Raw genomic sequence first — 24647 nt, 5'->3', positions numbered from 1 at the left:
AAATACTTTCGCATGCGGCTTACTCACCAGACTTGGCTCTGTCCGATTACTATTTATTTGCATCGATGGGACACGCACTTGCTAAGCAGCGCTTCACTTCTTACGAAAATGTACGAAAATGGCTCGATGACTGGTTTGCCTCAAAAGAGCAATAGTTTTTTTGGCGTGGCATCCACAAATTGTCAGACAAGTAGGAAAAATATATAACTAGCGATAGGTAATACTTCGAATAAAATATTTTTTATCATTTTCATACAATAAACGTGTATTTTCTATACAAAAATTCCGGTTTCATATTTACATACCTGGTATACTCTTTATTAATTGATATGGAATTTGATCATCAATTATGTACTTCAACACATCTAAAAGATTGTCATTCTGAAAAGTCAAATTACGTCATATCAAAAGTCAAATTACGTCTAACTTACTGCGTCCGATATTATTTTAAAATAATATTGTATTTTAAAATAGTATCATGAACTATTAAGTCAAATGTAGACGAAATATTGAAAAAGGATAATTATGCAGATTGCACCTCACTAATCAATAATCTTGAAATCGATGATAAGTTTATGTTTCTGATCTCTAAAATCTATAATAAAGATTCTTGGTGGTATTATTAAAAGGAATATCACCGATTTTCACTAATAATTTGTGAATGTTCATTAGTTCTCGATTGAAATATCCCCATTTTACTGTTGCATCTTATATCTCACTGATTTTGATCAGTGTGAGTAAGATTTAACTGCAAAATTTATAACACACAAATTCGTTATACGCTGTGCCAAATTCATGCAAGAAAAATACACTGATTATACCTTAGAGAATAACTTTAATAAGATTTTAGCTGTCTTGCTTTTTGTTTATTAAAAAGTTATTAACAAAAAAAGGAATATACCAGTTAATATTAGTGCTTAAAAGAGGATGTAATCATTGATTCAAAATTAAAGATCCAAATTTAATAAGTTATTTGTTATGAATTTTTATTTTTTAATATATATTTGTTTGAAAATTGAATTATAATATTCTACTACATTGAGAGAAAAAATATCTAAAAAATAGTATTTTTTAGTGGATACTAATAACATATTTACTCAAATTCTTTTATTTAAGTAAAATAAATAATTGCTTTCATAAGAAGCTAAGATTTTCTTAAGAGATTTGAATAAAATGTATATTTTCTTATTTGAAAAATATTTGAAAAATATTGTATATTAACCTAAGTAAATTATTATAAAGAGAATATACTCACCGAATATTTTTTACATATTTTTTTTGTAGGTATAATACATACATCAGACGCGTTTTAGTTTATAGAACTTTCTAAAACCTTTTGCTTTACTAAAGTGCATATGATGAGTCTATTTTATTCTGTACAATTACCGAAAGAAATTTCACACATTTCAAGCTAAATTTTATTACTTTATTCAGACATGAATTATATGTTCTTACTTTCACGTTGTAATATTCATTCGGCTTTTATCGCATAGAATGACCTGTACATTAAACAGAAACCTTTTATACATTGTTGATAGCTCACAAAAAGAAATACGTGAACGGCAAAATTAATTCCCATTGTTAATTCCTAAATTAATTCATATTGTTACTGCGGCAAAGTGATTCTATCAACGAAAATTCGAAATTCACCCAGTCCCGGACCACTAATTTCAGTATTGATTATACACCTGCCTTCTATCGATCGTCCAATTTAGCCGGCAGGAGTGCCGTACTAAGACGTCTATGGTCGGTACATAATGGGGCAAGTACGTGGCACGTAGTACGTGCCACGTAGCCGGCTTATCAGAGGCGCGCAGAGGGATGCCCAGGGCAGGCTTATCGACTCAGCGGCTTGACAGGCTTCCACGTCCTTTCCCACCTAGTAGGTGGAGCGTCGAAAGATGATGAGCGCCGATCGAAGGACCCCGAGGACCTTCAGCGGCTCTCTCGGGGGTGGGCATGCGGTAAGCCTCTATACGAAGTCGTTGATGCGTCGTGAGGTAAGAGGAGATAGCGCGGTCGGGCTACGCTGACCGATATTACGTGCTTAAGAAGCTCATGGCCGTTGGCCGATATGGCTACAGCAGTAAACAGAATCTCTCTCGTCGGCGACTCTCTACCCCTACCGACCAGAACGACTTAGCGCGAGCAAATATATATATATATATATATTCAGTCGCGATGGATCGGTAAAACGAAGGGAAAAAGAATTAGTCGGTCAAATATGGGGACCACCGTTTGGGCCTGGTAATCTCCCTAGCGGCGTTCGCGCGTCATCGGCTCGACAGGGAGCTGAAATCGGTTGGCGGTGTCAAAATCAAATTTCAGAAGGCTACGAGGGTGCGAATCCGTGCACTGGCTGAAATAAAGCTTCGGGACAATAAAGCGATCGCGATGCAGATTGAATTCGTTTGGAGATTACCGTCGGTTATTCGAAGTTATACATTGCACGAAATGCGCGAAAAATACGTTTGCTTTTCCGGCCTCTCATTCTCCATCAAGAGTTTCGAGAAATCTTTGGTTTCTGATTCCAGAGAATCTGTCAAGTGACACGCTTGGTTGGCCCACATGTCGTAGATATCGACAAGAAAGAAAGAAATAAATGATATATTTTCTTCTTTTCGTGGATGTGTGTGTAGTACTCACAGGTTGTAGTGCACGTCCGCCATGTTCGGTCGATAACGAAGCGCCTGGACGAAAGCTTCCTCCGCCTCGGCTACTCGCCCTTGCTCGCTGAGAATGCTGCCCAAGTTGCCATAAGCTGGAAGCGACATAGATCGTATTCGATTTCGCACTCTGCACTATTGGTTGGCGAAACATTAAACATTAATGGGCTCGGGTCGATATGACCGTGCGCAGGTATGGCTACATGACAAATGAACATATATACAAGTGTCACAGTGTTTTTAACGTACAGCACTGCGAATATATACTTAACAAATTCTAGCGGTTTCGGGAAAATTCGAGAAATGAGGCAGCGAAAAAGAGAACATTGTCGGTCTCGGTGCAGAAAATGATGCTACAATGGCCAACGTAAATATGTTAACGGATGGCAGACAGATGAATAAACATCACGGTATTTTTAACGCATATTATTGTAAATGTATGCTTAAAAAATTCCGGCGGTTTCCGAAAAATTCGCAAAATGGAGCAGCGAAGAGGAGAACGGTGTCTGCGAAGAAAATGTCGCTACAATGGCCGCGATAATTGTTAACGGATGGCACGATGTGCAGGTGTGAAATACGTCTTACGCTTTCAGTGTTAATTATTATCCCAGCGGCAATTACTTGAGAATTATCGCGATCAAGATACGCCCGCCCATCATTTCTCTGCTTACGTGCTCGCTCTCGTACACCGCTTGTAGTTGAATATTCAACTCGTTAAATGATCAGCAGGAAGTGCTCGGGAACATAGTTACATGCTGCGCGCACGCACGCCGCGCTTATATAGATCACCTTCCAGACATAGAGGCTAATATTTTCGTCGTTATTCCATTTTCGGGTGGCGTTATGTAACATTGTTTCAAGCACTGTTCACAAAGAGCAACTCCAGCTACTCCAATGATACTAATTCTGACAGACATGCTGTCGAAAGTAGAATTATTTAAAATCGGTGTTCAAACGTTTACTCGTACCGTATAATGAATAAAACGCACGAGTGGCTTTTGTATACTGTTATCGTCCAATTCAATGGAATGCATCGCGACTTTATTAAATTTACATATTTGCACAATTGATGACTTTAATACTCGCTTCAGCTCTCATCATTCCGTGTCGAACGCATCTCCAAATAATCCCTCTTGCAAACATTGACCGAAATAACAAAAGTACTCGTAACAGCCAGTCTAATATTTTTCGTTCGTTTTATCAAACGCATATGTCTAATTGCATTCATAGACTGCGCATTGCTGTGTGTGTAGAAGAGATAATGTCGGTATTGGTAAGAAAAAATAATAGAGAATATTTCTTTGTCTAATTCTCTAGCTGGTATTCTTCTTGCTGGTGAAAACAAAAGCAACACGTAAGCATCGTCTATTCCATAAATGTAACGAGAAAAAAGTGTTTGGTATTTGTAATCAGATAGTGAAGTAATTACTATATATAAATTATGGTCAAGAAAACTATTTTTTAATTAAATTTTATTATAATGTTAGTGATAATATAACGTTATTGCATGTTGCTACTAGCATTTTCGTATTAGAACAGCTAAAACATAATTATAATTTTAGTTAGATCAACTTTTCTTGTTACATATGAAGTAGACTACTGCGCATTGCTGTAGGAGAGGCGAAGTTAGCATTAGTAAGAGAGAGCGATAGAGAAAGTAAGATGTTTTCCTAATTGCCTTCTTGATAGGAAAAACGAAAGAGCAGATCACATAATCGATGCATCCTTTCTTTATTTTACTATATTTCACGCTTTTGTTTCTCTTACATTGTCCCCTCTAATATATTACGTACAATACATAGTTGTCATCTGAAACTTGTCCCATGCGAGATACTCAGATTTTTATTCAGAGTTAGATCCAAGTTTTACAGTTGAACTATAACATACATGATATTTGTAAAGGGTGTTTGACAATTAATGACAAACTCCTTATGATAGAGCTCATCAAATTGAACGAAAAGGTCCTCTACCATTTTGCAAATAACCACGTATATTTTTAGGTATTAATTAAAGAACATCGGTGCATGATTGTGCGCATAAGGTGCACCAATTTTCTTTAATCAATAACTAAAAATCTAGGTGGTCATTTTCAAAATAATAGGTAACTTTTTGTTTAATCTAATGCACAAGTACACGATAGTAGACGTCGCCGTCACAATTTATCTATCGTGATTACATTCACCAATCTCCTTTAATTAACCCTAAGTTACTAATCTATCATAAAAATTGCGGCAGTAAATCGGTGATTTCTAAAAATTATAATGTTCGCGTTGTTGAAGCGCCTCACATCTGTTTACCTTTCTATATGTTTACGTCAATATGCCACAAGGTGTCTTTTGGTGCGAAGTTATAGTGGTAACGTCATAAAAAATAGGATAGTTCAGTAATAATATTACTTTTGAGTCACGATAAGTGTACTTTTATTTTTTGTGCTTTTCGTATTTATTGCAGCGTTATTCTCGTAAAACTATTTTATATTTAAATTTTTATTTTTATTTTGTATTTAATGTTTCTATAATGTGAACTTTATAATATGAACTAATAAAAATAGAGTTAGAAGCTTTTATTAATGTTTTATTTTAAAGTAGTATTTTTTATGAATGTTTAGTGACAAACTCACACGATAATTTAGTAATTTAGAGTTAATAATTCAAAGTTTTTATGTGGTTGTAAAATAATTGAGGAATTTTATGTTCAATAAACTCTATCTACGTATAACAGGCGTGTCATTAATTGTCAGACACTCTGTATATCTGATATCTGATCGTGATTCAACTGAAGAGCTCTACCTCTGAATTCAAATCTGAGTTCTCACTTAAGACAAGTTTCATAACTATGATTGCACTTCCTAGAGTAATATGTGACAGAGAAAGCATTTGATTTATCATATCACTGTCCTTCAATCTTGTCATCAGCTATTCCGTAAGAGTGCGCAGTCTATTTTATAAGTTTATGGTCGCATCGCTGCCGTAACACAACGCATTTAATCCGTAACAAGTACCATGTGGTCCCAGGAACCCCAACTAATTTTATTTTCGTGATAATTCCTAAATTATCCATTGTATGGCGCTAATATCTTCAGTACCTTTCGAGTAACAGTTTTCAGTGTGACAGAAGAAAAGGTCATCGAGTTATTTGTAAGTAGCTGTGAATTATATGCATTTGTTTTTCGTAAGGGGTCACAGTGACTCTATTGTACTGTTAACGTTATTTTTATGAAAATAATTTTCTTAATCTTCAGCTCAATATGACTCATTCTTCACGCAAAAGAATAAAAACTCTTGTCTTTCAGTTAGTAGAACCTGAACTTAAGAAACGTCTTATAACTCAATATATTTATAAGCCATTGCGTTTAATAATTTCATCTATTTTAAAAATTGAAGAAACTGAAAGATCTAAAATTATTTTGCCATCCAGAGTAAGATGTAATAAATGTCCTAGAAGTAAACATATAAAATCCAAAGAAGTATATGTTAGATGCAATAAACCAATATGCACAAAATGTGCAAGCACTATCTGTAACGATTACATCTAAAAACCCTCTAAGATTTTAATATTGTATTTAATTTAACAATACTTGTTTATATTTTTTTATATAATCTTATTGTAGACTTAGATTAAAACATAAATTTTTTTCTTTTTCCGATTATTTGTCTTTCAGTGTATTTTATTTCAACATTGCCCACATTATGTTCATCTTATAACCAGTTAATGTTTTCTTTTAGATTACTGAAAAACTGAGACTGTTATTATATATGTCTAGTTCTAATATACAAGTAATATTCGTAAAGTATTATTTTCGAACTATAAAGCGTTTTTCTTTCTACCTTTTATTATCATGTTAAAAATGGCAAAAATTTATTGGAGTCCACCGGACCCCATTGTACCTATAGCTTGAAAAACTAAAAAGGCATAGTATCTGTTACGGGTTAACTACCGAGTTAAATGAAAAGGATAGGTGCTCCAAATGCGCCCCGACGTTGCGATATGTCAAACGTTATACGTGCGTTAAATCAACAAACAATAATCGCCTCATGATAACGCAGAGTGATCCGCGGTGACTCGACGGAGGGAAGAGGAGGAATGTGCATCTCTGCGGGGTGCAGGTGTTGAACGCGATAGGAAGGGTGCAACGGGGGTCGGGAGGATGAGCGGGCACAGGATGCGTTGCCCGGCGAATACGCGAGCGAGCGTCGACGACCTGAACCAACAAAATGTAAATTTATTTCTCGTAGCGCGGAGCAGCCTGTTAACACGGTAACACGCAATTTCTGTCGGCGCAATTAAAACGCGCTGTGACGTCGCCGCTGGCGCCGGCGGTAGCGCGTTGTGTCGGCGTCAGCTCGCGTGACCGCCCGTTCCTACGCCCGCCTCTGTCCGCTTCGCTCGCTCTTTCACCCTTTCCTGTTCTTTTTGCGAGGAACATTAAAAAAATGAGCAGCGAGACTTCCTAGCCGGGGATGGATGGTATTCCGTGGAGGGGCCGAGGCGACGAGATTGTCTCGCGAGAGAACGACGGACGAATGCCGGATGCGGAATTAAGGGCTGAGCAGCTTGGAGTTGTTAATTAAAAAAGAAGAGAGACAGAGAGAAGAAGAAGAAAAACGAAGCGTCGAAATATGAAGATGAGGTTTCTCGCAGGGCGCAGCTCGATAAGCGCGTACGTCCTCGCTGCATTTATTTAATCGAATTGAGACTTATCCGAAATTCTAAAACGGAGATTTAATAAGATTTTACGATTTCATCTAATTTCATCTAATAAGATTTTACGATTTCATCTAATTTCGTTATTGTGGCGACGAACCGTCGTCGCGTTCGAACGAAACAACGAGGACAACCAGAGTCATATTCGCTATGTTCCTAAGATATTAGATGAGTGTGACGGAATAAGGATGTGAATATTAGTTTCTCGAATCATAAAGCGGTTGTTTACGTGACAGGAAGTTGAGTTCAAGTAGTGAAGGAGAACTCCAAGCCGTTGGTAAATTGAAAAATTAATTCACGAAACTGAGGAAGCGCGGCGCAAGAACGATGCGTAAGGTTATTATTCATGTAAAACGAACATATACCACAACTTCCAGGTTAATTTCGCGCGAGACCACTTCATTTTGATATTAAATCAAATACGATGAAAGCCAGGCGTCAGCGGAATCTGACTTCAGATTCCCGCGCGGAATTAAATGAGCGAGCGTGCATAAATAATAAAAACCGGAGTGAGACGATCTTGGAGTCACGTAATGCGCGGTCGATGACGTGGAACAGATGCGCAGCGCTGACGTGCGGCGCAATTAATACGAACTACTGTCCAGCAGATTAAATCGCACGCGCTCGCGCGCAATCAATCGTTAGATTATCATGAAGGTAAATGGGGTGGATAGACTGTAAAAAGTGGCAAAGACGGATGGCGTCCCGGGAGGAAGGAGCGCATGTGAAGGAAGAATCAAGCGAGTTGTATCTCGGTGCTCTCTCTCTCTCTCTCTCTCTCTCTCTATGTCTGTCTATCTGTCGTGTTTAAAAACCAAATATTCAACCGTTCTTCGTCTGTGAAACTTCGTCCTTAGAAATATCGTATTTTTCTTGCCGTTTCCTAGAGCCCTAGCGAGCCTTTAATGAGTGGGATGGAAGGACGTTTTGTGAAATTGCTTTCAATATACCGGGATACGCAGCGGTCCGAGCAGACGGCGATAGTGGCGAGATAGGATAAATTAATACAACAGAAACTACGTTGCCTCTCGGACAACACACTCGCGTTATATTGCGCGAATGAAATGCGTTGCAGGAACGAAGCAAAAATTCTCTCGTCAGCGAGAGGAAAAACTCCCGGACCCCGTTACGTTACGGTCGGAGGACGTAAGTTAAAATAATTACGAAAAAGTACACCGTGGAGGATAAGCGCCGTATGAAAGTGGATAAAAGGTGAAAAAGGGTCGGGACGGATTAGAAGGGTGCATTAAAAGGGGGGAGCCCAGCGGATGAGAAGAAACGAGAAACTCGCGTATGCTCTTAACGCGCGCGTGCACGTTGGCGTAAGACGTTTCCGTCAGATAGCTCGAAAATATGGAGGCCATGCAGAGCGCAAGAGGCGAGACTGAGAAAGAAAAATAATGATACTTTTAGCGCAATAAACGAACATAAGCGTTGTGGTGATTAAACTGAAAGATGTAGTGGCCATTTCGCTCGTGAGACAGCAATGTTTACGGTGTTACTTAACACTGAAAAATAGATCTGAATTGCATATGAATGTATGCAATTCAGAAGAAGAGTTTCAAGGGTCGACTTTATTCCACGATCAAACTTATATCGCGTTATTATTAGGCGCTATAAGTTTCGAGATACTATAATAATTATAATTTTCACATCTAAATATATTTTAGTCCAATGATATATCACAATTCAATAGCTTTATGCGACCACCAAATACAATCTTGATGGATTTAAGTTTATCTAAATATTGCCCTTGATCAAATGCCTACCTAAGAAACTTGATAATCTTTTTGTCGTGTCTCAACTGTCTCTCTTGTAGAGTTTCGACTTATCCTTTCCTATCGGATTTTTATATATATATATATATATATATATATATATATATATATATATATGTATGTATATATATATATATGTATGTATGTATTTTCCAAATAACCACGTAAAATCTCGAAAAATTAATGAAAGAAAATTGGCGAATCAATATATGGGGTGCTGTGGAACGAGCTTTGTAAGCATAATCTCATAAAAAATGACTGAAACGCGATTGCGAAAATAGTAGAAAATGATTGATATTTGCGATTGTTTCTTAACAACACGCGTACGACACATTCGCAATACATCGAAGAACAATCGAAGAACAATCTATACGGCACTTGCATCCCTACTCCGTTTTTAGTTGTCAGTCAATGTTCCTATGTATCTCATAAAAAATAACTGAAATGCGACTAAAAGATAGTCATTTTGAGAAATGAATGAAAGAAGATTGGAGAATAAGTACGCTGTAGAAAGAGCTTTGTAGCCGCAATCTCACTAAAAATGACTGAAATGCGATTATCTCTTAGCTACATTTCAGTCATTTTTTGTGAGATTGCACCTACAGAGCTTGTTCCACAACATCACGCAGATTGCTTCTCTAATTTTCGTTCATTTATTTCACGAAATTTCACGTGGTTGTTTGAAAAATGGTACGACATCTTTTGCTCAAGTTAGGTTGATGTGTTCTACCTGCACACTTGCCTTAGCGTGTCTTATGTCAGACATCCTGTATGACATACCGTAATCATAAGAAACACGTGTCATGACAAGAGCGTCGAATGTTAACGCATGCTGTGTGCAATACTGGGAGTTAATTATGAATCTTTTCCCTTAATATAAACTTGTGTGTGAAAAATAAGAAATCTACATTTGAAAATATATGGAAATGTTCACTTTTCACAAGTTTACATTGGAGGAAAAAATTTATGATTGCTTATGAATGCTGCAAAATTATTCACTTTTTATGATTTCATACTAAAGAAAAAATTATATGATAATGAGTAAGATTGAATTCACGCGAAAAAATTTATAATTGATGTCTTGAAAAAAATGGCATTTGTTTCATGTTCCTACGTCAATTTTCCACCGAAATATGGCTGTTTGAAGCGTCGAAATCCCGAAGACGACGTGAGGTCCTTTGAAGGTGACCAGCGGGGGTGCGCGCGTAACATCATTGTATTATATTTTGTTCGCGCTGCGAACTTGACATACCGGAAACAACGGTGCGCTTGACTGAAAAGGAACCATTATCGGCGGGCTTTGGTCCCTGTCAAACGATTCGTCGATAGCTCCGCGTAAAAATGTCGTAGTAATGTGAAACAAGTGTGAAACACAAAGCGCATTCGAAAGTTGAGACTGTCTCGCTTCTAGTAGCCAAACGATTATTTATCTACACTATCGATTAATTTTGCGATATATTAAGAAATGGATTTCTTTTCTTTTTTTCTAAAGTTCTAATTAAATTTACGATTGAAGTCGCAATCATAATTATAATTCGAGCAAATAAAAAAGAAAAGCAAATGATCGCATTGTAGATTTATAATTCTTCTTTTTCGCGTATCACATGAAAATAAATTCTAATTTTATTTAACCCTTAAGTGCACGCGTTTTTTTCCCAAACATCACAATGGACGCGCGCAGTACTCAGTGCCGCGTCACTAACTTATTATTTATTTGTTATAAAATTATGATATAAATTATTATAAAAATTGTAAATACATAAAAAGAAGTAAAATATATTTGTAATAAAATATAACGTTGGAATTTTGTGCATTTTTAAATTTATGTTATATGAATCTATAACTAGCTATAACTAAATACCTAAAAACTTTAAAAAAAAGAAACATAATTTAAAACTGTTTAAATAAAAACATATTTATATTAAGTTATAAACAAAAGTAATAATTACATAAAATTAACCTAGCAGAACATTGGAGATGAATGATATGGAATACCGCAAAACTTACTGGATTGGAAGCTAACGAATGATTTTGATGGGAAAAATACGAAAGATGTTTTATAACACAGGATAAATGAAAAATATAAAGACCATAATAGAAAAGGGAGGCGCGTGTCATAAGTAATATTTCAGAAAAATCAGTTTTTAAACATAAAGTGCCACTGCGCGTTTGCTTAAAGGTTAATTTATAAACTATTCTTCCATTTATACTTGTTTTATATTCGTCTTGCTGATTCAAAATATATATAGAGAAATACGAGTAATTAAAAATCTTTTACGGTTAGGTTAATGCCTCGGTTAAATAGATACATATATAAGATACATTAAAGTTGTGAGAGATTGTTGTGAACTATCAAACTATTTTATTCTAAGATAAAGATGTAGGTGTATTAGTCGATGGAATAACTACAAATTTAATAACAGAATATATATCCCATAAATATAAGTAAAATGAAAAAAAAACTGTAGAGATTGATGATTCTATGATGCTTCTCTCTCTCTCTCTCTCTCCCTCCCTCCCTCCCTCTCCCTCTCCCTCTCTCTCTCTCTTAAACGTCTAGAGAGAATGTTCGTGGATGAAATGCCGGAAAGCAGCTGATTGCTGCTCGCTTTGCGCCAAGCCTAACGAGTCTTTATTGACCGAATTTGCACGTTATTGACAAAGCTTCGGTATCGTTCATTTACATCACTCTCCTGGAAGAACGCTTCGTTCGCTCGCGACAGCTTCTCGAAACTGGTCATTTCTCCAAATTCCAACGACTCTTGTCGTATTCGCGTCCTCACAAGAACTTGTCAACTTATTTCCCTTTAATCCTCTACTGCTAAAATTAATTTCACATGTTTAAAAAGTTTTTCATTTATGTTTAAAACTAAAGTACTCAACACATAAAAAAAAGGTGAAATTCTAATTTCTTATTTTCCCAAAATAGATTTGTGGCTCTGAGGTCACGCTGGACAGTTACTATTGCCGCCAACATACTAAAAAGAGGTAGCCATATTGTGATTTTCACGTCGGTCAAGACAGAAACAATAGTCATATTGGAGATAAATAATGATAAAAATGGATTGTGACTTCAGAATCACAGTGGACAATGGAGAGTTAATTTTCTTTCAATGGAGAACTTTCAAACGTCTCAAATATATTTACCCTTGCAATAAAATCTTTACTTAAAGATTCTAAAAGATGTATCGATTTTATAAGTATGCCAGAAGGATCGTGAAGATAACTTTATTAAAGAAAGTTTTCATCAGAATTTTTTTAATTTCACCTAACACATGCATTCGACATCTGTTGCGTAAACGCGTTCATGAGAATGAAAATACGTTTTTTTTTTTTTTTTTTTAATAAACGTTAACTCTTCTTATGAAACCCTACGAAAGATATATACGGGGCGCAAAAAATTAACGCGGTGCGAGAAAAATGGAAAAAGAAAGAAGAAAGACGACGGACAATGAGTAGAAACAAAGAGGAAGAGAGAGGGTGAGAGGGCTCATTCCCCGTTGCATACCGTGTATTCATCTTCCCGACAATTTTATGGACACGGTAGGCACATAGTTGCCTGCGTCGAGGTGCAAGATGAACAGACGGGATAGCACACGCCCGCCGGTGGCACAATGGCCTCGGCGTATAACGAGAAAACAGGCGGTGTGATATCCGTCAGTCGGCCGGCCGGCCGTCGGTCTGACGAGGAGAATTTCATTTTTACATGGTCATATATTTTCGTCGCGGCGTGCCTATCAACCTTCGATCAACTAGCAGCGCTACTACGGTCTTTTATTATTAACGCGCGCTTGAGCGTTTTTACTATCTTTATGTCTTTAATCCGTCCGGTGAAGCGGCAGCGTGCACGGCGCGCGAGTTGTTCTTCTCCCTTTTTACAGCCCTCGTGTATAAAAATGAGACGTTCTCATGGATATTGTATGCGTTTAAGGGCTCGTACGACTACAACGACGACGACGACGAAACGGGCACAGCTGATAAAAGTGTCATTGGCAGCGGCGATATCCACGCGAGGATACACCGATGGTACGCGACGTACTCTGAATTCGGGTCGCGTGATACACGAGGCAACGTTACGATCGTGCACAGTCGTTTCGAAAAATATATATGTTCGACAAATGTCGAAGTTTGGGAGCTGTATCAGTCGACGAAAATTTAGCCGGATGCGTCTGCATCTTTCAGTCTTTGCTCACAAACCACTCTCCTTCATTTATCGCTCTATTTTACGTTGTTGTGATCCCTTCTTTGTCACATTTTTACCCTTCAACAAGCGCGTGAGGTGTGTACCTTTACCTATCTTCCTTTTTTCTTAGATTTTACACAGAAACATTTTTTCAGTGCTGCCCTCTTGAGTTTTCTTAATCCCTTCCTAGGCTATCAATGATTAGCATCAGGGGTGTACTTTATACTTTACGTGGCCTTCCACGATATAAATTTTCATTCTGAATGATATAGGCTGCGTTTGCTTTGGGCGCTTATGCGCTGTAAACGTCATTCTATCTTCTTCCCGTATGTAATGAACGATAAAGATAGAATGACGCTTACAACGCGTAAACGCCCAAAGCGAACGCAGCCATAGTAAACTTAAAGCAAAAAAATAATACGTTTAATAAAATTTTTTATTACTATTATGTTATTATATATCTCTATTTATGAATCTAACGTAATAACTCAATATTTCATAACGTTACTAATCTCGATTTTAGTCTTTTTAAATTTATTTTTTGCGAATTACATTATGTAAAATAATATTTTTTACAATACACCATAAAATTTTTTAAATTCAACAGTTTCACAACAATTTTATAATAGTTTGTGCAACTTGTGCAACATGTGCATACACACATTCTGAACTCATTTCAACATAGAACTACTTATTATCGACAAAATATTAAAATTTACATCTTATAATACACTTTAAGATGTGTGCAACAATAGATAATGTTAATCAACAAACTAAAAATATTTATTTCTTATATTTATAAGCATAAATAATTCGGAGGGTGTAATTTACACTCCACGCACTCTTTCATGTTTCAAATTTTTACGCGTCCGTTGGCATACTTTTAAGTATATTCAAATATATTATGCAAAAAATTACACCTTTACATTTCTATCACGTGCGTGCGCTCTCTCACCTCATTCTGTAACGCACCACAAATTTAAAATCATTTATTTTAGAAAGTTGACGCGACTTAATTGCTATGTTTTTATTATAAAATTTTTTTTCCGTAATTCTTACTACAAAATTCTCCTTTGTGCTGCCCAAGTCTTGTTTATGATAGAAAAGTATGAAAAAAAGAATTAAAACGCGTATAAAAAATTACATTTTAAAAGAGAAGAAATCTTGAATTCATGTCAGCCCAGAAAGCCTGGAGTTCACGTGTCCATACCCAGAGAACATATTATTTTTTTCATATAAATTCTGTTCAGCCAGAATTCGCTCCAAGTTTGAGTGAAATATTCACTGTTACAATCCTGAATATTCAGAATATTCTGAATATTCTGGATTCACAATATTCCTGTTATCGCTCCAAGTAAATTTTCACTCGTTTTAAGCGAGTTTTCACCCCGGTAAATTTAGAGAGCATAAAATATAATTATCTGCATGTCTGAAAAATCGGGCAATACGATCGGCAGAGAGCCAATGAAACGAGATAGATGTGTGAATCTCGAATTATATTTATTTGTCGAATCCTTGGCAATTCAATCATTAGTTAAACATTCCGCGCAATCAATAGAAATCAACACAGCCTATAACAGGCAGTTATAGACCTAACACAGGCCTATAACATGTTAATCAACCGATCGACCGCTTACCTTTCGGCGGATTGACGTGCAACGCGGATCTGTACAAGCTCTCCTCGTCCCTCCAGTCGGCGTTCCTCACGAGCGTCTTCGTCGACATGGCGGCGATAAGGATCGCCGTCGCTAACAGTACCGCCCTGCCGCGCGTCCTGGAGCCGTTTCTTCTCGCTATCCGGTAGCATCCGGAGACCGCGGCGCCGACCACCAGGCAGGCGCCCACGCTGGGCAGGTACAATATCCTTTCGGCTATCACGAAGCCAACGTAGAAGAACAAATTGCTCGCCGGCAGGAAAGGAAACACGAGGAAGCCCAAGGACACGGCGACAGCGGTAGCTGCCGTGTGCCGGCCGACGCCAGATGCGCCGCTGCCACCACCGTTGTTCGGCCTCTTGGCACAATGACAATCACCTAGCGGACTGTTGTTGTTGTTATTGGCCGCCCTGCAGCCGTCCGTGTGACAGCCGCCCGTGCGTCTGCCTGCGCACACGGGACACCTGGAGGACGCGGAGCGTGGATACGCCTGGAGCAGTCCGAACGTCGCCGTCGTCGTCGTCGTCGACTCCCGGCGGCACGGCCGTCGCAGGCCGCGCACGGCCCAGAAAACGGCGGCGATCAAAGCGACGTACAGACACACCGACTCCAAATTCCGCGGGTCCAACGGGCTCGTTATTCGCGGCACGGCGTCCATCGACCAGTCGAAGCTCAAGGTGCTGGGACACAGCAGCATTCTCGCGCTCGCCGCCGGCAGATAGAGGAACGTGAGGCCGCGCGTCAAGCGCGACGGATGCCTCGCCGTTGGATTGTCCGCGCTGGCAAACTCCGGCCTGATACCCGCGAGCCTGATCCGGCCCAGCGCGAGTAACGCCAGACTGCCTGACAGAATGCCGACGCTGCGACCCCGGGTGAATCCGCAGTTGCCCTGAAATTCAAACGGTTCGCGGGCATGACATTACTTGTATAGTTTCGCCGCTTCATCGGATGCTGATCGTCATGCCACGAAGTCGAGATGGATTAACCGTCGCGCGCCTAAGAGGCACGTGTCGGTAAACGACATATCGTGCCATTCACGTTACGCCATTGAATTTCTCAGAAAATCGGACAAATTTGAAGAAATCAAAGCCTCTGTAGATAGGCAATCAAGGTCGCGTTTCGATTTTCACTGGCAACACTGCAAATATCGTTCCGATACACACGACAGTAAACCTTCAAGCGCTTTATATGATATCACAGGTTCATATGATGTCACAGGTTTTGTCGTCACTTCCTGCTTTCGTTACTGCGGCTCGCGAGATAAGGCATTCGTGATAGGAACATGGCGGCGGAGGAATTGTATCTTATAGACGTAGAAAATAATAAAGCATAAAATGAGTACTTGACTCCATAATAACGAGTGCAATATTCGTAATAATTGTAATTTCTCCATAATAGCGTGTGCAATATTCGTAATAATTGTAATTTCTTTCGTATTTTATTAATTAGTCATTTAATTTGTCACTAATAAAGTTCAAATTCAGTTAAAATTTGATTATGTGATATCGCCAGCTGCTGCATTTTCTCTATTCACAGCAAATCGAAAGTAATTAGTGAAAATGGAACGTTTGTGTCGGCATACTGTGATGACATCGCGCAATATTGGCAGTGAATATCGGAACGCAGCCCAAAATAAAGACTCTTCGGTATTCGTCGCGGCTATTTTGATTTTTGACATCACAAACGAGGAAATATGCTTAAAATGTCTGCAAAATATGTAGAAATAAAAAGATATATCTATAAAATGATACTTGCAATCTCAATCGAGCAGATCTGTAAAATAGTGCAAATATTTTCCGCTTGTTCTAACAATCAGGAAATAAACGTAAAATTAATATGATAAAATTATGACAAAAAGTAGATTGAAAAGGAAGGTTACACGTTACTTATTTATTGATTGTTAAAACAAAAGGAAAGAGATTGTTAAGTTTATTTTACACATCTGCTGCATCGATTGCAAATGTCATCTTATAGATGTCTTTTTATTTCTATATAATTTGTAGAAATTTGGAGCATGTGTGTTTCCTCGTTTCTGACATCATAAATCAAGATGGCTGCAACGAATACCCAGGAGTTTTAAGTAAAATAGAAACTCATGAAAGTCGAACACGCATTAAATTTCAAAAAAGCTAATTTTGCAAGTTCGCATTTTTCAGAATTTCGGTGGTGGATCTTAGACATCTTTAATTACTCTGATTGACTATATAAAAATGTTGGAGGTAATTTTCTGTGCTAAGAACGTACCTATAAACTTGTATGTTTTTTTTTTTTATTAATATGTCTTGTGTTAGCACAGATTTATAATCTAGCATTCAGCTCTCGTAAGCTCTGAGTTTCATTAATATTGATTATAAAATCTGTAGCTCATATTAATACATAGAAAAAGAAATTTCAGTTCATGTAACTGAATGGGGACCAGATGAAAAACTAGCTGACGAGAAATAATGTCTGTGTACCTTGACAGAGAACAATCGCCTGAACATTCAACTATTGAACATTGAAACGCGGTTGAGATAACTCAAGAGGAATTGGCTGAGTAGAAACCTCTTGCAGGAATCTTTCTGTTCTTACGATCGAATTTTTTATTTAGTTTCCAGATAACAGATAATTCTCAGTTGTACTAACGGAGTTGTTTTTTCTGTGTAGTCAATGCTTGATACTGGTCTGAGCTTTTCACTTGAATCACACACGTATGTGTGGCATTACGTTTGTAATCGCGACTACGATAACAAGAAAATTTATATTTAGCTCTAAATTCAGATCTAAATCTCACTCGAAGCAAGTTACAAATAACGACTATAAATACGAGCCTAGAAATCACGCAAAATCGCGCAAAATCGCAAACTCGATTTTGCGTGATTTTAATGATCGTCGTTGAACTCAATCGAGATACGTATATAAAGTAAAAAGATGTGTATAAAGCAGTGAAAATAACGAATTTTCTACATGATGGAGTCGCGGTTTTATAAATATTCGGGTTTAGTGGCGACGATATTTTCGTCATAATAAAGCGAATGACGTCGTAGATTCGAAATGTGACCGTGAGATAGAGTACATACGCGTACATTAACATTGCGACATACACGTATGCGCCCACGTATGCGCCCACGTATGCACCCACGTACGCACGCGATACGCGCATTGTTCGCAGGTGCGGGTAAAAATAATAAAAGTACCGTAAAAATGCATTATGATGTATCGCGGGAAATATGATATTGTGTAATAACGCGATGGTATTCTTGTTGTCAGTTCATCGGATATACGTTGTTTCCGCATTGCTATGAGGCGCGGCCGCTCTTTTTTCCCATGAGTAAACAGAGATGGAAAAGGGGGCGAATTGGAAGTATGAAAGCTTTCACAGTCGTCGGTGTTTGCCTCGGCGAGCGCGGTATCGCATCCGACCGGAAGGTAGTTTCAGTCGGATGGAAAGGAGAAAATCGTTTGTCCGACGAATCGGCGAACAAGACATATCTTGCTGTACAATACGCGTGTTGACGAAACATAAAGGGATAACAAACGCTTCGCCACGTCCTTCGCCACGTTGTTCGTAACGGTTACATGGAATATCATGAAAAAACTGTAGTGTGTGATTTTAATCGACGGGCTTATACGCAGTTTAGCGAGTTTATAACGAAAAAAATTAGACAGCTGGAGAAGCAAATTTTTGTCGCAAGTATAATCTGAATTTTAAAAGTGCAGTAAAGCAATATAATTGTAATATGCAAAATTTGTAATGAGATAAAGAACCAACGAAAAATTTGTTTTTTCAAACAGCTGAACAAACAGAGCGTATTTAATATTTTATTTAATTTTTTAATTTTTTAATTTTCCGAGTATTAACTCTGATAATCACAGAATATGCGTTCTGGATATACTAGTGTAATTTTCCCCATATCCTTTCATTCTTCACCGACTATGATCAGTGGTTCACGTCTATATTTCGTCGCCGATTAATTGATCTCAAACTATAGCTAGTTTTTTACTTCTTTATGTTGTCAATTTTTTTTTCAATGAATCAATCTTATCAATAAATTTTAAGACTAATTTTAGCCATAAAAGTTTGGTATATGTAAATATAAGTAAAATAAGTATAAATATAAGTATAAATAAATAAACAAATATATATATATATTTGTTTATTTATTTATTTATATATATTTATTATATATAGTTTCTACAATATATATAAGTTAATTTTAGAGCCACAATTGACGTCAAACTCTTCTAAGTTATTCTATGTTATTCTATGTGGCTTCATGAAATGTAAAAAGTAAATAAAAATTTAAAAAATTCAAGATTATGGATATATGAAACTCATGTTACATGTCAAAAAAGTGAACAATAATTATTACTTACGATGAGTGATTTAACAAATTTCAAATCAATTTTATGATAATACACATCCAACAGACGATGTTATCCAACACTTACATTTATGTGTTTGTTACTCAAGCACATGAAATGAGAATGCGATTGTCAGGGGATTAATGGAATATAAATGTCCGTTTATGAAAAGAGAATCAATTGAAAGTATAATACATGATACATATACGGAAGAATTACTGTTCTCCCAAGCGATTGACACTTCATTGACAGAACCTCGACATATTTTACACACATTGTGTCGAATAAAATAGAGATTTATTATCACGAACTTTTGCGAACTGGAAACTACATATATATAGCGGTCTAGATTATATTAGATTATATTGAACTGTACGAAATTCTCTCGCACGAGGGGTCTTAATGAAATTTCCGTCGCGCGGTAACCGCGGCTGGGAACGCGACTTGAAAGTTACACAGACAGTCGGATCAGGCAGAAATAATAGTTTGCGGTGAATTTATAATTCACGTTAAGCACGATTACGCTTTTCGCCGGGCACCGCGCCGGCTCGAGACACTCGTCTCGTGTCTACGACGACTGCGGAATGGGAACTGGCGCAAAGTGCGCCGCAAGTTCGTTAAAAAAGTTAGCTGACACGAAATTGAATGCCACGTCGTCGTACTTAAGGACGGTGTCGCGCATTTTACCGCGCATCGCTTTCGGTGCGCCTTATTATCTCGCATTACCGTCGCCTCGTTTTCCTCCATCCCTCCTTCCCTCTTCCCCTGGCCCTTCCCGTCGTTCCGCTCCAATTTCACATTATTTCGAAATCTTCCTTTTTTTTCCACCGCGGCTTTGAACGCCGCGAGAAACGACAACGACGACAACGACGTCGGCGACGACGACGAAGACGACGACGACGCTCCAGCGGAAGATTCGTCAAGGCGTGACCGTGAATAGTTTAAAACTCGCCTTAATAAACGAACGATACGTCGCGCGCTTCGTGCAAACTTCCGACGAAGTTCGTTACAACCGTAAGATGTAATTTTCCGGGCGATGCGAGCGGGTTACGACGGGGCCGGCTGCATCCGCGGCGCTAGCTCCGTAACCGCTAATTCCGGACCGAAACTTTTGCTATAAAGACTTCCTGTGACAGCGACAATTATCCGTATTACGTACAATAAGGCGCTTTGTATGTTTCGCAAAGTCTGCGAGCGGACCAAGATTATAATTAACGTCACGCGGTTAATGCTAATCCGCGCGACGACCGTCGGTGTTGGGAAAATCGGGCTTTAACGGTTTGAAAATTTTGCGGCAACTAGTTTTTTTTTTCTTTTAATCCTAGGGTGATCTTGTCCAGTAATTGAGTGCCACCCAGTGAAAATAAACAGTTTGTAATATTTATTATAATATTGAGGTATGTTGCACATCTTATGATTCAAGTGAGTAACAGATAACTCACATATGTGTGCTGAGAAAAGAAGTGGTTGAGTCAATAAGACTTTGCTTGAACAGATAAAATTCGTTCAAGCAAACGTTTAGTCGATCGAACGAATTACGTAGTTGCCGTGATGAGAGAGTCATTAATTGATCCAATAATCGCGATTTGGTAACTATATCAATGCAACCTTTGTTGTTGCACTAACGCGTAATTTGTTCAATAGATATAATATTTCTTTGAAGATTTCGCTCAAGAGTGATTGTGTAAAAAAGATATTACAGAAAGTTAACCTGACTTTGTCTGTTCAAATATTGGAGTTTGGTGCTTTAGTATTCGTTCATTAGACAGGTTATTTTACATATACAGGATGTTACGTCAACATGTTGGCCAGTATGATTGATTATTCACCCAAGAAATCGATCTTGCAGTCATAATGAAAATTATCTATTATAGATACGAGAAATTAGCTAAAATAAATAAATTGACTAGCAAACACTGCGATATTGGATATATTTTATTTATAGATAACAAAGACAATATAGATGACAGAGAGACAGAATTTATGTCAGAACTATTTGTAAAACTTAGTCAGAAAGAGTTTCTCTGTAGCGCCCATTCAAATTGACTAATCACATTTCTTATAAAAATGATTGTCATAGAGACAGTCTATTATTCTACTGTTAGTCTATTGTATCTATTACAGTTACGTTAATAACAAAAAGAACTATTGACAAGACTAGAGAGAAACGAATGTATAATCTTCACATCCACCTAAATTTGCTTGCAGATATTGCTGGAATGCTGCTACTGTAAATTCTATGTACCAGAGACAATTTTCTAGCAGACACAAAAACAGCGATAAATTTTAACTGTGACATTTAGAATTTTATCTGTAAAACATTTTTTTGAGTGCTTACTTCGCTGGTAAATGTGCGCGTCCGAACTTAGCTCAAACTTGGCGATATACTCGTTTGCAAAACAGATTACATTCACTCTCGCCATAAAAAAATAAATATGAAAGAAAATATAAAAGAATATTGCAAATCATTCTACCCATTGATACGTCATATCAATCTGTACGATGCAATACTTTGTGCAATATGATCGTTTTCTCAATGTCATTGAAGTACGACGTCAAGTCAAAAGGAGAATTTTATCGCGACTCGTTACTTGACGAAAGAATATTCTTGCACAGTATAAATTCGCACACGAGACGTGCGCTAAATTCGCTAAGCTCCTCTTCGGCTTACGTTCAACACAAACGCCGCGCTGTCTACAGTGACAGGTCTTAATTGTTCAAAACCGTTAAGCGTAGATCCTAGCAATCGGGAGCATCTCGATAATCCGAATACATTCTTGCATTCGAATATACCGGGATTAGCCAGCGGATTAGCTGTGGATGCGCCGTAATTGCCGTAATTCCATCACTTATCGTGGCTTTTCTGTTCCGTAGCAATATTGTTTTATCTCCGATGAAATGGCCAGCGGAGCGTCCGGAATGAAGCAAACGTCACAGAAGCGGATTTAACGTCCCGGCGATATTTCACGAGAAGGATTCCCGTCGCCCTCGTACGATCCTCCCCCCACCCATCCGCCGACCAAGTCGATAATCTGAAAACCAGATTTTCTCCAATTACTTCGCGATCGCGGACCAGACAGCCCGATCGTAACTTAATAAATTCTGCGCTTTTCGTCCGTCCCGGGTTCTCATCTGCCGTACGTCACGTCTCGTTTGTCTCCTGGTCACTCACCCAGGACTTCCGTCGATCTACGCATATTTCCACGCGACTGGACAAAGCTGGCGCGCGAAAAACGAGAACGACGAAACCACGCCGCGGTCTTCGTCAGTCGTCGCTGACATTTCCGCTCCCGAGTGACGGCGTTTCCGTCTTCCGTATCGACCTCGACAACGCGAGGACTCGATCTCACACGGGACAAAAAATATCTCAGTTCGTGTAACTGAACGCGGACCAGACAAACACTCGGCGACGAGAAATGATTCCTCTGCGCGGGGGAATTTTATTACGGTTACTCTAACCACATTTTCTATTATTAAGGAAATTCATGTGAATTCAAGTTAAGCAGGTCGTAAGGCAGAATGAGTTTGTTAAGAATTTATTGAAACTGGCGCTATATATAAATTGAAATATCATCTCACTGTTCGTACAATTAGAAAAAGATTGATTATTTGAGAGTTAGAAACTAGTCGACACTTTTTACACGTGTCCTTGGATTTAGCGTGCTATTTTTAATTTATGTTTCCAGTTTCCTGTATAAACTAAACTTAACGTTTTGATGAAGGCTGTTATAATATTATAGAAAATATTACAATACAATATTAAAATATTATAATACAATATTAGACTAATATATCTACATTACACACATATTTCAGAATTATTGATCGTTTTGTTTGGAACATACAGAGGTGGAGAGTTCATAATTTATATGCGGAGAGAATTTTATACCAAAAATTACTATAGGATTTTGTAACTAAGGAATAGATCGACATTTTGCAACTCGCTATCCTTTCATTTCATATATGCTATTTATATTTTAGGAATTGAAATGAGCTATTAAAATGTTTGCTGTGTTTCTAATTTGCTATGTTTCTAGGAAAATTTACTATGTTCCTTAGCAAGATAGATTTTACTGACAACCTTCCTGGACCATTAAAAATATAAAATTGAGAAGAATTTGAAAGGAAACTATAATATTCTCTTCATGTAGTAACTCTCGAAATACATAAACACATATTTAAACATTTATATATTTTTTCTATTATCTGCGCATCTCTATTCGATCAACTGATGCAAAAATAAAGCATTAATATAAAAAAATGTTTTAAACAATATTTTCTGTATTTGTGCGTATGTGTTCATTTCAAACTAATAGTATTATTTAGATAATGAAGTAAATGTATATAAATGCAATTTTTTTGTTGGATAAATGGTTATGAGAAATGATAAAATTTAATGTTCCTTTAATGCGTCACACTGAGAATATCACACTAAGTTTTACAATATCCTCAAGTAGATGCATTAAAAATTGTTATTGCTATATACCTATCAATACAGTTCTCACAGTTCTTATAATACATAATTTTCAATGTTCGTACGTTATATCCTCAACAAAAAAGACCACTAGTATACTTTCAGAGTATATAGTATCTACAATCCTTTTATATGTATAGGCAAAGAATAATGTTAATATATTATTATGGCAACCAAATTTAGTGACATATTATATTTCTTCCACGTGTTATCGCGTGGAAATAAGTTAACTTATTTGTTTCAGCATTCAGTTGCATTAAAATTCAGCTGAAGTAACTGAGAACAATTGATTGAGTGGAAACTTCCTACAGGGATCGTTCCGACAGAATTTTCGTCTGATCCTCAGGGCACAGAAATTCAGTTACACGAACCGAGATTTTCTTTCTCGCGCATGGTTTCCAGAGTTTTATCCATTGTGAGAACCGATTTTCATGCGATCCAACCTAACTAAGAATTAAATAAGAGCGTAAAGAAATGATGTTGTCTATTCTAAAACATACAATAGCTGCAAATCGTTACTCGGCGCATCTCGAAATTTCCGGTCTCGAAAAAATTGATTCGCGCCTTAGGCACACTTAACACTTTAATCCGCCACTGGAGCGCATCGGGCTCTCGGCTGCAGGCTGCCGGTGGTGGGAAACGGTGCAAGCGGTTTACACTTGGTTGACTTGATGGGTACCCCGAGCCCGCGGCGGCGGCGGCGGCGAGAGTGCAGAGAAGCCGCACAGCGATGCAGTCGATGGAGAGTGCGAAGAAGAGACGGAAGTATAATAAGAAGAGAAATATAACGGCGAGGGTGGAACGGCGGAGAGGGAGCGGGAAGGCGAGCGAAAAGGACGAAGA

General features: G+C 37.8%; 1 protein-coding gene across 3 annotated transcripts in view; it reads right to left on the bottom strand.

Moving 5' to 3' along the window:
* Positions 1-24647, bottom strand: part of LOC116847572 (protein O-mannosyl-transferase TMTC2) — a 412543-nt gene that overhangs the window by 161112 nt on the left and 226784 nt on the right. For all 3 annotated transcript variants that reach the window (XM_032822683.1, XM_032822685.1, XM_032822684.1), the window contains exons 4-5: positions 14969-15875; positions 2647-2761 (exon numbers count right to left, since the gene is read on the bottom strand). In XM_032822683.1, coding sequence (XP_032678574.1) covers positions 2647-2761; positions 14969-15875 — 1022 coding nt within the window. The remainder of the gene's footprint in view (positions 1-2646; positions 2762-14968; positions 15876-24647) is intronic.

This window comes from Odontomachus brunneus, unplaced genomic scaffold (assembly GCF_010583005.1).
Source record: "Odontomachus brunneus isolate Ranch 3 - 2012 unplaced genomic scaffold, Obru_v1 Obru_scaffold_080, whole genome shotgun sequence".
NCBI classification, from domain to species: Eukaryota; Metazoa; Arthropoda; class Insecta; order Hymenoptera; family Formicidae; genus Odontomachus; species Odontomachus brunneus.
This window is presented reverse-complemented; position numbering and strand designations above follow the sequence as displayed.